The 12,307-nt window shown below is 40.5% G+C and overlaps 1 protein-coding gene across 2 annotated transcripts in view; it reads right to left on the bottom strand.

The window, feature by feature from the left end:
- Positions 1–12,307, bottom strand: part of SWAP70 (switching B cell complex subunit SWAP70) — a 34,931-nt gene that overhangs the window by 16,680 nt on the left and 5,944 nt on the right. The window contains exons 2-3 of one of the 2 annotated variants that reach the window (XM_086891997.1): positions 9,743–9,883; positions 4,951–5,124 (exon numbers count right to left, since the gene is read on the bottom strand). In XM_086891997.1, the coding sequence (XP_086748123.1) occupies positions 4,951–5,124; positions 9,743–9,883 (315 nt within the window). The remainder of the gene's footprint in view (positions 1–4,950; positions 5,125–9,742; positions 9,884–12,307) is intronic. The other variant, XM_086891998.1, reaches the window with a different exon arrangement.

Here is a 12,307-nt window from a genome sequence, read left to right on the forward strand (position 1 = left end):
AATAGTGACCACTCATTAGGTGTCCAAATGAGGAACCTCTGAGAGTAAATGACATTTCCCCTCCTCCACAGAGACATGTCAACCCAGCAAATGCCTGACAAATGAAGTCTTCTGTCTCAAATACAACCTACTCTTGTGGTTAAAAGGCAATGTTGAAAAGCAAAAGTGAAGTGACATTTGCTGCTATTCTGATGGGACCTTGCTTTCAGGTCAAAAGCATGCAAAGTACAGATGCAAAAATACCAGGGAGTTGTTAACACTACACACACCAGCAAGGACCCAGTGGCTCCACAGTACCAAAACCAGCTTCCATCTCAAATCAACCAACTCTTCAGCCAGAATTTTGCCAAGAGAAATCAAAAATAATAACAAAGAACAGAGCTCTAACATGAGTCTGTTTGGGAGTTTCTTTCAGAAGTCACTTTCTTCTCCCCATGTTTCAGTGTCTATTTGTTTTCCTTTTCCAGGTATTCCTGTTTCCATGGGGAATGAAGCATCATTGGTTTTTCACACATTTTTCTGATATTCGAGTGGGTGTCTTAGAATGAGAAAAACAATGCCAAGGAGGCCTTCATGCCCAGCAGAGCACAGCAGACAAGACACTATTCTGGTTCACACTATTCAAATAAGGTTTGTGATACTAACAGAGCAGATGTCAAAAGTCAACTCTCATTTTACAAAATTCTGTGGGAGTACATGTTACTGGGCCACAGCCATGAAAGCTGTCATATCCCCTCTCACAGCCATCATCAACCCCTTTTCTTCACACCACCAGAACATCACTTACATTTAAGTCAAATATTTGTTTCTTCCTTTCCAAAACTGTGTTCATTATCTAGTGTAAGCCACTACTTTCTTTTTTTTCAAAATTAAATCAGTGTTAAGTGAAGTCTGACAAAAGTCAACTCAAGAAACAATCTGCTGTGTGAGCTGAAAACTGTATTTTATGCAGCAATCAAAGAATAAGGCAGTGAAATGGGAAGAGCTGATGCAAGTCTTCCTAACCAAGTCAGATGCAAGTGCAAGTGACTGATGCAAATGACTAAAAATCTTCCTAACCACTATCATCAACTTTTAGAGATCATGGGTCAATTAAAAGCCCATACAAACTGTTTTCATTCTCTTTATATCAGTTTTTATATGATTTCTGAAGGGCCATGGGTCAATTCCCAGTATTTCATTCACTGTTTCAGTTTCTGGTACTAGAATGCAGAACAAGGAAGGAAACATGGTCATAAATAAACACACTCCAGAAGAATCAGCACTGGATCAGATTCTCACCTCCTCAGGCTAAGAAAACATCACCTCATTTTGACATACACAAAAAGCCACACAAGGCTTAGTCCTCTTAGGAGGATTAGAAATGCTGTCTGTTAATAAATTTGAAGACTAGAGGACAAGTGAAAAATCACTATACAAATCTTTTCTCATGAAGCCAAAAACAACAAGTATGTGTGACTTATTCGAAACAAACTGTGAACACTGGATTACAACACTGAGAATGCAGCTTGCAGTGTGTGTATCTCTGAGCTTCACCACGAAGAATGGCCCAGAAACACAACTAACCACACACCGCAGCTCTCGGGCGATAAAGAATTCCCAAGGCTGCAGTCACATGTCCAGAAATAAGAAAGGGGAAGTGCTTGAAAACCTTTTTATAAAACAGAAAATGTCTGTTTAAAAAATACCAAGACACACAAATGAGTCTGTAACAACTAAGAGGTGACTTGTAAGGAAAGCTCATGACAAAACAGAAATATTTCTCCTCTTATGGCTTCAATTCTCTCCACCTTTTTTCCTTCATTTTATCCTTCTCATGGAAGAGATAATGCCTGCAGGAGTTAAAGGAAACATTCACTTGGATGTCTGCATCTCAGATGATCTAATGGAAAATCTGGCTGTGGGGAAGCGAAGGAGCTCCCACCCCATCCCTGCTTTCTGCCTTGGCACATGAGCACCTTTGCAAAACAGACATTCATGGATCTCTGATCCTCCCCAGCTCTTCCAAATGCTCTCAGCTGCCCACCAGCAGGCAGCAGAAGGACCACTGGAGTGCAGGGCTACTACCAGCTGTGCCCAGTGCTCCCTGTAGCCACCAGCTCTGTGTCACTTCTCCCCGTCACAGAGGGATCCTCTCAAACTTGAAGTCACATTCTAAAACTGCACACCCCAAGCCAATCCCTTCCCCACACTGGATTTTACAAATCTTATCTCCCTCAAGGGAAGGGCTGACATCCCTGCTTCCAGGGCAGGTGAGGAGCTGGGAGGTGAGCATTCAACACTTGGGCAGGGAATCAAGATGTACACTTTGTAGCTGGGGGTAACAGCCCTGCCAGATTCAGCTGTCTAAAAGGAAAGGCCCAGCACAGCAGCACTAGTGCAGAAGTACATGACACGGGCAAGAAGGAATGACAGCAGCTTCAGTATTTAGTCAGCACAGTGCAAATGAGGTGAAACTGTACTCAAGCAGGAGGTTCTTCCAGATATGAGATGTGAAATCTATGAAATGACTGCAGAAACCACTTATCTCGTTTTAAAAATTACAAAAAGAAAAAAAAAAAAAAAAAAAAAAGAGGAAATTCAGACTCCCAAGCATGTTTCAAAGAGCAGTTGCTCCAAGGAGGAAGGCATCCTTACAGCTACATGAAGTTGTGTTAATACATTCACTGTATTAAACAGTAGACAAAACAACTCCTGTAATTTTCAAGATAGGATGCAAAAATCTTCAAGGGATCACCCTTCCAACCTGAAAGTATGTGGCAAGTTTCTCAGTTACTTTTAAAGTGGAAAAGAAACAAAAAAAAAAAAGACCAAAACAAAAGCCAACAATGTGGAAGGGAGGGAGGAGGGGAAACAGCTGGATCCCACACAAACAGCTGGATCTCTAAGCCAGAAACTGCAGTCGATTGTGTGTTGCAATATTCTCAGCCAAGATAAGAGCAGCAGTGGGGCAGGGCAGGAGAACCTTCTCCCTGGGTGGGACACTGTAGTCACACTTGAGAGGTTTACACTGCTCTAAGCAAAATATCGACATCACAAACAGCAGAGCTTCCATCTCCCTTCTTTACTTCATTTTGTAAAAAAACCCCCACTGTATGCATGACCTGCAAGCCATTTTGTAAAAAAGGCAGATACAAAACATCTGAGGAAAAGCAAAACTGACTGAAAGTGAGACTTTGCATTTTCACTTTGGGAATTTTGTGCAAAGAGTAGATGAGTAAATGCAAATTTCTCCAGAAGTACAGAGAACCTGATGCAGGACCAGTTCAAACCAGAAGGGAGTGTGTTCAAGAGACAGCATTCCTGCAGTGGCTGATTACATTACCTGTGTGGTCTGAGTGGAGGTGGAGTGAATACAGGCATTGTATATGATAAGAACAGAGCAGCCTTTCTTTGTCAGTCAGGCTCTGTAAGCTTTCTTTAAACAAATTGCACCATTTCAACCTTGCTGCAATCAAGGAGATGCAGACACAGATCCACAATCAGAATTTTTAAATAAAGAAGAGCAATACAGATTAACCTGAACATTAAGGATGGGAAGGAAAGCAAACAACAGCACATACAAAATCTGGAAATCTGGAAAACCTCAGCTCAGTGCTGACTCTGCAGCACATCTGCCAACACACAGACATGTTGCCATTACCTGGCAGCAGCCACAGAAGGCAATCTGGGCTTCCTTGGCAGAGAAGGAGTGGGAAGCAACACCCCAGAGCTGGCAGGGCTGAAGCTTTTAACCACGTCAGCAGTTTAGGAGATGTGAAATGTCTGCCCACAGATAAGCCAGGCTGTACAGTGGGGAACACACTGACAAACCAGAGACGGGGATCTGAGTCCCAGTTTTGGCATCTGTTAGTGGTTCTGACCTACCCAAGCCAAATTTGGCACTACTAAGAAAGGAGCTGTCCCAGCTTTTATAACCATGATCCTTGTTTGCCAGAACCAAAAGAAACAAACGGGAAAGCAAGCAAGAAGACTGTCTCATTTCTCACGGGAATATAACATGCCACATAGGGTGCTGGCATGGGCCAGTCTGGCAAAACCAGAAATGCACAGAGTGAAAGTCTCCCGCTAAAAAGTGAGTGAGAACGCAAAATGGAACAGTTTATTCTAACAGGAGAGTTATCTCTACTTGAAGGTTTGGCACAACACCTTGAAGTCCCACAGTAATGTTCTTAGTGGCATGTTAATCAGACTGTTTTGATCCCTGGCTGTTAAACCATTTCCAGATATTTACTATTCAGTCCTCCAGTGCTGAACTGCAAACCGCTGGTGTATGTGTACGAGGTTTTGTAAGGGATTATTTATGCCAACAGTTCTGAACCTTCTGCTTCTTTCTCCACCCATCCCAAGGGGAAAATAGTGGAGATACCAGAACCTTGCTTTAGGGTTGAAATACCTATTTGAGTGCTGCCAATACTTGTTCATGAACTAAAAGTATAAAGAGAGCTCTCTGGTATTATTCCTTCAGACATTTCAAGCAAGAGTGTTCAGGGGCTGGCTGGTTTTGATCAGAAACAGACACCATCAGAAAATGTATTGTCCGTCCATCAGCAGGGTGACATGAGACTAATCTTGCAAATGACAATAACACAGAAGGGGGCATTTTTTTCTCAGAATCACATGGATGTATTGCCCTTGCAAAATTTTAACCAGCTATAAGCAAGTGCAGTGACTAAAGATCACATCCAGCCATGTCCTGTTTAGTCCAGGCTGTTTAAATGACAGACACACAGAGCTATCAATATCTCAAGTATCCTGTGGAAATCCTCATATATACACTCTGGAAGACAGAGAAATGCATCTGAAGCCTTACAATACTAAAGGAGTGGAACAAAAATTTTAAATTAAATAATATTTCCTCTTAAATCTCTAGAGAGTACCACACTTAACACAGTTCAACTGGGACATTAAGCAAACTGGTGTTAAAGAGCTTAAGTTTTTGCTTCTTACCTCCTCAGGTACAATGATTAAAGGGTATTTGTCCTCTGACAAGAAGTTAAAAATAACCCACACTTTAAATGCGTCTTCATCGCTAATCAGCAAAGGACTTTTAGAGAGGTTCTTTTTAGCACAGAGAGTCCAGCACATCCTGTTGAATTCAACTTTATCAAAGTTTCCTTGAACCTAAGGAGAAGAAATTGAAGAACAACAAAGAAATTGATATGTATGAATGGCACAGAACAGCAGATAGACAAAGTTTATCAGGTTTCATCATACAAAAAGCAGCAAGAAAATTGTAGTTTCCACAAAACATCAAGGCCCAAAAAGAGCACTGTAGCAACCTAGTCTGACTTCCTGCATGGAGTAAAATAAGGAATTTCTCCTAGCAAAACTGACATCCAACCTCCAATTACTGGTTGAGTTAATAACAGCCTGACTCCATGGAAAGGAGACTACAGTGCACTTTGGAAGCACATCAGCTTCCAAACCATCTCCAGAGCTGTGTTAGTTCCTCCTCCTGCACTGACTTACTGCGATTTATATAGCAAATTTGGAAACCAGCGTAGCCAAATCTACATGTGGATATGCTAAAAGCGATACTGGAGCAACAATTGGGAAGGACCTTTAATATGTTTTTTACTTCACATTACTCAAACTAACTCTCGCAGAGTATTCATAAACACAGGATTAATTTTTTTTCTCAAATGCTAATCCACTTAAAATCTTTGCTTTTTCTCAGGCTTGCAAACCTTCGTCTCATTGATACAAAAAGTCCTCTTGTTTTCATTACCCTTTATCATACCTAGCAACTACACCTACAGATCTGTGAATTATTTATATAGGCAAGAGTTCTAATTTACTGGTTTTTTTTAAAACTCTCATTAAAGTTATACATTAAACCTATTTATTATCTCCCCATAACTTAACAATGCTATTTCTCTACTGATGTAACTGATAAAGGCATGTCATGCACTGCAAGCCCCTTTGAGATTTTGGAAAACACGCCTAAGAAACAGGTTCTTGCACCTCTTGTGGTAGTGAGACCAGCAATGGCCAGTGATTTTTTTTATAAGCCAAACCACAGATCTCAGATGCTTCAAGAACACCGATGCAAACTGTACAATTTCCTACCCAGTCTGGTAAGTGGTCAAATACAGTGACCACACCACACTGGCTCAGTCAATGACAGACATGGGAAGTTGATAAACTGATGTGGGTGGAGGGGAAAAAGAGGAAAAAAAAGATTTAAAAAATGAAGACAGAAATAAACAAGAAACCAACCTGATGACAAGAACAGTCTCCAGGCATAAAAGTGAGACTACGAACAAAAACCATAGACTTTGCATGCTTGCAGAGGGACACCAATGTGAGTGGAGATGCAAGAGGCTACAGCTGTCTTTTGAACTGGGTGGCAGCTGAAGGAGCCAGAGCTGCCACAGCAACAAGCTCAGCATCTGTCTTGTTTGCACAAGAAACAAGGATCTTAAATGAAACACGGACTAAATGAACAAACACCCTCTGGATGAAGGGCTAGGAGTCAGGATTCCTCCTTCTTCGTTCTATTTGCCAGCACTCCACTCCTTGGCTATTCTTGCCTGTGCTTTTTCTGTGTCCTCTCCACCCTGCCCAATGAACTGTGACTTCTTTTCTAGAAGCGCTTTTCCCACCCTGACAGTGAGCAGCTCCACCTTGGAAATGTCCTGGTGGTGCACGGGTTTTGCTAACACAGCAAAGCAGGACTGCAGTGCCTTGAGCAGGAGGTTTCAGAACCATTTTACCACGGGGCAATAGGTCCTGTGGTGCCAGCAGTCCCACTTTAGACAGGCAAGCCCTTTTTTAGGAATCCAGACTTGATTCTGAAATGGACTTTGTAAGGCCTACGTGTCATCCAGAACAGAGACGCTGTTTAGGAATTATTCAGGACAATAATTACATCAGCACAGAAGCCCTGAGCTCTACAAAATAACAGTCCTGAAAATACAACAAGCATTGGTAGTACAGCTTGCATTCATGAAGTTGCCTGGAAGATGAGATAACCTGAGGTTTGAACAATGTCCTTTGTCTCCCCACACCAGGACTCTTCCCTGCTCTAAATAAGGCCTGCTGTAAAATACCACCACTGCCATCACTGGAAGGGAAACATTTCCGATTGGTATTTAAAGATATACATTGTAAATAACAGAACATGCTAAAATGTGGTTAAGGAACCAAGTAAAACAAATTATGGAGACACTATATTGGCAAATCACAGCTCCCTCCTGAAAGAGACATTTACAGAACAATACAGGTTTTGTTTCAGATGCAAGAAAATTCTAGATACATCTATCTGCTGAGTAACAAGATGCATAACACTGGAAATCATCAACCAGGCAATACTAATTACTCAAATATTTATTGAAATTACCTATGTAGATAAAGGAAACTATTTGCAGCGAATGTTTTAATCATTTAACTACTTGTCTGTCTTGACCACTGTCCCTTTCTTGATGACTCCTTGGTTCTATATAAGAAGGCTTTATTGCAGGGTAAGTTAGCACCAAAAAAATATAAAAGGTTCTGACTGCATTTAAGACTGTTATTTCCAAAGGTTACAAAGTCCTCTCAGTAAATTCTAAGTCACAGTTATATAACTATGTTAAAAGAAATGTAATAAATCATTCTTTAAATATTTTATTAATATCTTAAATATCAAAATATCTTAAGATCAAAGAAACTTTTCCTGAGCCAGTGGCTCTTGCTCTAATCAATTAATTCTCCATACGATACATGACTGGAAATTGAGAGAACTTCCTGTGTATCTGGGGTACAAAGCATCACTCCTTCTTTAGTAGCTTTGCTTACTAGAATATACTAACAGGAAATTTTCTACAATCACCCCATCCAAAATAACAGATTATGCCTTGGAAAAATAAATAAAGAAGGAGTTTCTTGTTTGTTTTTTTTTGCTTGTGTTTTTAAACAAAGGAGACATGCAATGAATCAGTGACTTCATCCCACTGCATGTTGTCTTTTGGCACTGATGTAAACTCATCTCTAAAAGCAGAGAAGTCACAGTCAAGATTTTTCCCGTCCAAAAAGAAAGCCTTCTATCCAAACAACTTCACCAATTTTCTTGTTTACAAGCATTTAGTCAAGATCAAATAACATGAAGTTACAGGTAATTTAATCCTGTTCCTTAACACTTTAATCTTTTAAGATTAACTGATGATATGGATACATCAGGCAATCACTAGAAGTCAGATCAGTGTATGAATAAAAAGAAAGTATACACGGTTATGCTCTTCCCTTTCATACCTACTTACATAGCCAGGTCTGTCATTTTCAGATAGAAGTGTTACTTAAATGCAGTTTTGCTCTTCATTTCCATTTTCTAGTCATAGAATAACTATTCTGCCTAGAAACACCCTTTAATAATAAAGCATTTTTATACTTGAAAAAGCCATACACATCTCTTTTGGGTTTTCTTTACTTAATAGCTTGCTTGGTTCAGCCTCTCCCACTGTAATCCTTTGGCAAAAAATAAATTAACTTTTCTTTTTTCACAGGATTTGGGAAAAAGACTGCTTGGTCTCCACAGGATCTCAGACAGCCAAGATGAAGCAGAAAGGAGATCACAACTTCTTAGGGACAAAGCAGGATTCTTCAGCATCAAATAAGTAAGCCATTAATGAGGTACCTTTATGTGTATTAAAGGCCAACAACTCCCATACATCAAACAGGACACTCTTGGGACTTCTCCCATATTCTTTGGGTATGACAGAAACACAAACTAGAGAGGTAGAGAAGCTGGTAAGTCTTTGCTAGATATAAGCTCCTAGAGTGCATTATATATATCACATTTTCCACCACTATTAAATGAAGGAGCAACAATCAGCAAATGGGGTTGAGGAGTTTGCATCATTTGCAGTTGCTGCATTGGACTTCTCTGCAGTATGTCAGCTCAGTTTTTCACATAACAAAAGAGGGCAAACAGTTCTGTATCTCTGCAGCCACAACATCAAAGTTTAAGGGTTTCTGGGGCTGGCCCTCAAGTGTATGAGAAATCAGTGGTGTTGAAGCTGATGTTTCCACTATCACGTGAGCTGCTTTTGCTGTCCAGCCCAGTACATGAACAGAAGACAGAAAAAAAAAGCAGAAAGATCATTGTTTGGGGTTTCTTAACCTTCCAACCCAGTGACCACCTATTTTAGAACATGATGGAGAGGAGGAGAGGAGAGGGGAAGCCCTGCTGGCTTTCCAGAGTTTCTCCTGAAACAAGGCACAACAGAATACTGAAGAATGCTTAGACACAAAAGGAAAGAACTTGCAAGACAAAACTTCAAAACATGCCCTAATATCACCCACTGTAACTCTCTGAAGGGATCTACTTATTAAATATTACTTATTCGTGACAAACAGTGGAGATATTTTTACCCTTTCTGTTTGCAAAGGAGTCTGTGACAATATTCTGTTATAGCTGCAGTATAAAGTGGGACAACCTATAGCTCCCAGACACTTTCAGATAAATTCAAGCTGAGGTGCTTTATAAATATAAGTATGGTTCTGCATGAACACGGTTTAGGGAAGGGCCAGATGTAACAGGAAATAGAAACCAAGGAGAGAAGAGGTAGAGAGCAGTGCACCCTTCCATTTTTAGGCACAGGCTCTCCAAAGTAGCTGCCCTGTGAGGACCCCACGGACACACTCCCAACCAGTGGCTTCACACCAGGAGCAGCCTCCTGCATGCACCAGTCACCACAAAGACATTCTGACAACAAGAGCTAATACAAGAAAGCACAGAACACAAGAAATCAAAACTTACCTTTTCCAAGATGAATTTGTTTAGGTAAGGCATGTAACCCTGATTGGAAACTGGTCCTTCATCATCGTCCCTAAAGTGCTCTTCCAAGGCCACTGGATCATGGGGAACATTTAACACTGTGCACAAGTTGTGAGAGAGGACCTAAGGACAGAAGAGAAACCAGTTGACACTGCTGACAGCTTTAACCATGGTGTGTTCTCTCCAGAGCAGACCTGTGACTCCAAAACCATGTGCAAAGTGACACTTTGATGTCACCACAAGCTCTGCCCCATAAAGTTTTGTCAGAAAACAAAACATAACTAAAAAATCCTGATTTGATGGTCCAGAGGGTTGGACCTCCCTGTGCTGTATGTGAGCACAGAGAGGTCCAGCCCTAGAGAGCTGCAAATGCAGCTACACAAGCTCCCCTTTGTACATATATCCCCATGCAGCTGAAAACCAGGAGAGGCATGCAGGAACACCAGAATAATATTTGCAGAGTGAAGTCAGATAGCTATCAAAACAACCACAAACACCTTGCCTTTGAAATTATAAATATTTATATCTAGTGAAAATGAGCAACAAAGAAAACAACTCAATATGTAGCTTTCATTTACAAAGAAATGACTATTCAGATTAAAACATTAACTATGGATTTCTCTCATCTGCTTACTTTTGGGCTGCTTCTCAACATTGACCCCATGCTTCAGTTAGCAAAGGAAAGTAATGTTACAGAAAGGGGAAGGGTTTAGGTGTGCTTCTCAAATTTTTATTTTAAAAAGCTATTTGCATGAAGTGTGTCATGAACTTGACACCCACTAACACTCATGTCTGTTCTTGAGAAATGACCTTCAAGAAGAGACTACACACTTGACTAATTTTAAGGAAGTACTGAAAACTAACTGGTAGCCAGCACATCTCAACTTCTTCAGCCTGAGCTGAGCTTTGCAAGCACAGACTAACACCTCAGTACCAACAGGAAGGCAGAGCCTGGGCAGTAGCAACTCCTGTGCTACCAGCACTTCCAAAAAAAGGCAAAATCACCATCCCTTTTGCTGTTCACACTGTCTGGAGTCGGGTCAGACCTGTAACAGGCTGCCCACTGCACACCAAGCACTGGGGAGACCTGTCCCTTGGCATGCTGCAGAGCTGAGCCTCTGAAGATCATGGACCACCAACATGAGCTGGGTTAATGATTTAATATCACACTCCCTGACATGGTTTGGGTCGAAAACATGTAACAAAGGCAAAAAATACAGCTAAAAAAAAATTTACACAGAGGTAAAACAGACCACATCTTTTGAAAAGGAATGCTGCAGTGCTATTATTTTTTTTTAACTGACAACTGCATGGAATGAAGTGCAACTCAATTTTGTGGGCTTTATATAGAATTTTAAAAAACAGACCCAAATGATGCAAAGAGAAAACAGTAAAAAAAAAAATGTGCAGAAAACTTCTAAGCATGTCTGATTAGGTGAGTAGACATAAAGTGGTCAAATATGGAGTAGTCATAAAAGAAGTTAAAGTCTGAAGTTGTCAAAGCCTAGGAAATCAAACCAAAGCTACACACTTAAAATGTCTGGACTTTCCCCCACCCACCTGCCCACAAGAAAAAAGAAAATGTACATTTACTATTCTGATGCGTGATAAGGAGAGAGCAGAATCGAAGTGCTAGTTAGCAGAAAATATTACAAAGATAACCTGAGATGAATATTCACTTTAGAGAATTCCTCTCTACATACCTCTGAAGTTAAACTTGCTTTTAGAAAAGATGCTTCCATGAGAAATACATATTTTCACTGATGTATGCTAACACTAAGGCATTAGAGCTAATAAGGTGCAGAAATTTAAAAACAGTTAACAGCATCAGCCATAGCACAAAAGCTGCACTTCCCAAAGCAGTGAAAGAACATTTAGAAGTTATTACACCCCTCTCCATCAACAGTATATTTCATTTCAATCCATCCTTGTCTCTAACCATCACATCAGATCAAGTCTTTGAGTCCATGTGATTTACATATGGGGTTGAGGGAATGTATTATCATGTGTTTCCCCTTCTATTTAAGGCTTCTGCTGTTATTTATAGAAGCCTGAGGGATTCTTGAATTTCTGAGAGAGATGATCACTGTTTTCCAACCACACTGTAGTTACTAATACTATAACTAAAAAACTACTCAGCTAATAAAAATATTCTAAAAGCATGACTGATTTCAGCTTACTACCAAAGTAAATTAAAAGTCTAAATAAAATACTTTCTTATTATGTCCTTTCTACATATTTATCTTCTCCTTTTTTTGGTGTTCTTGCTGTGCTTGGGCTGTCAGAAACCTGGTGGTTTCCACATCAAGTGACCAACTTACCAGGAAGGAATTCCACTTTCAATGATTTTCTAAGAGCTGCCTTATCTGTGATCTCTCTGGTGCCCAGTGCTCTCTTTTCATAACTCAGGAAATTCCTCGGTGCCTGCCAAAGCCTGCCATTCTCTAACGCGGCCAAGCGCCAGCTGAATTCTTCACTTGCACGGTAAGCCAGCATAATTCTGCCCTGAGGTCTCCTTTGGTTTAGTTTTGCTCTCTCAAATCACAT

This window comes from Cyanistes caeruleus, chromosome 6, assembly GCF_971803275.1.
Source record: "Cyanistes caeruleus chromosome 6, bCyaCae1.hap1.1, whole genome shotgun sequence".
In the NCBI taxonomy this organism is placed as follows: domain Eukaryota; kingdom Metazoa; phylum Chordata; class Aves; order Passeriformes; family Paridae; genus Cyanistes; species Cyanistes caeruleus.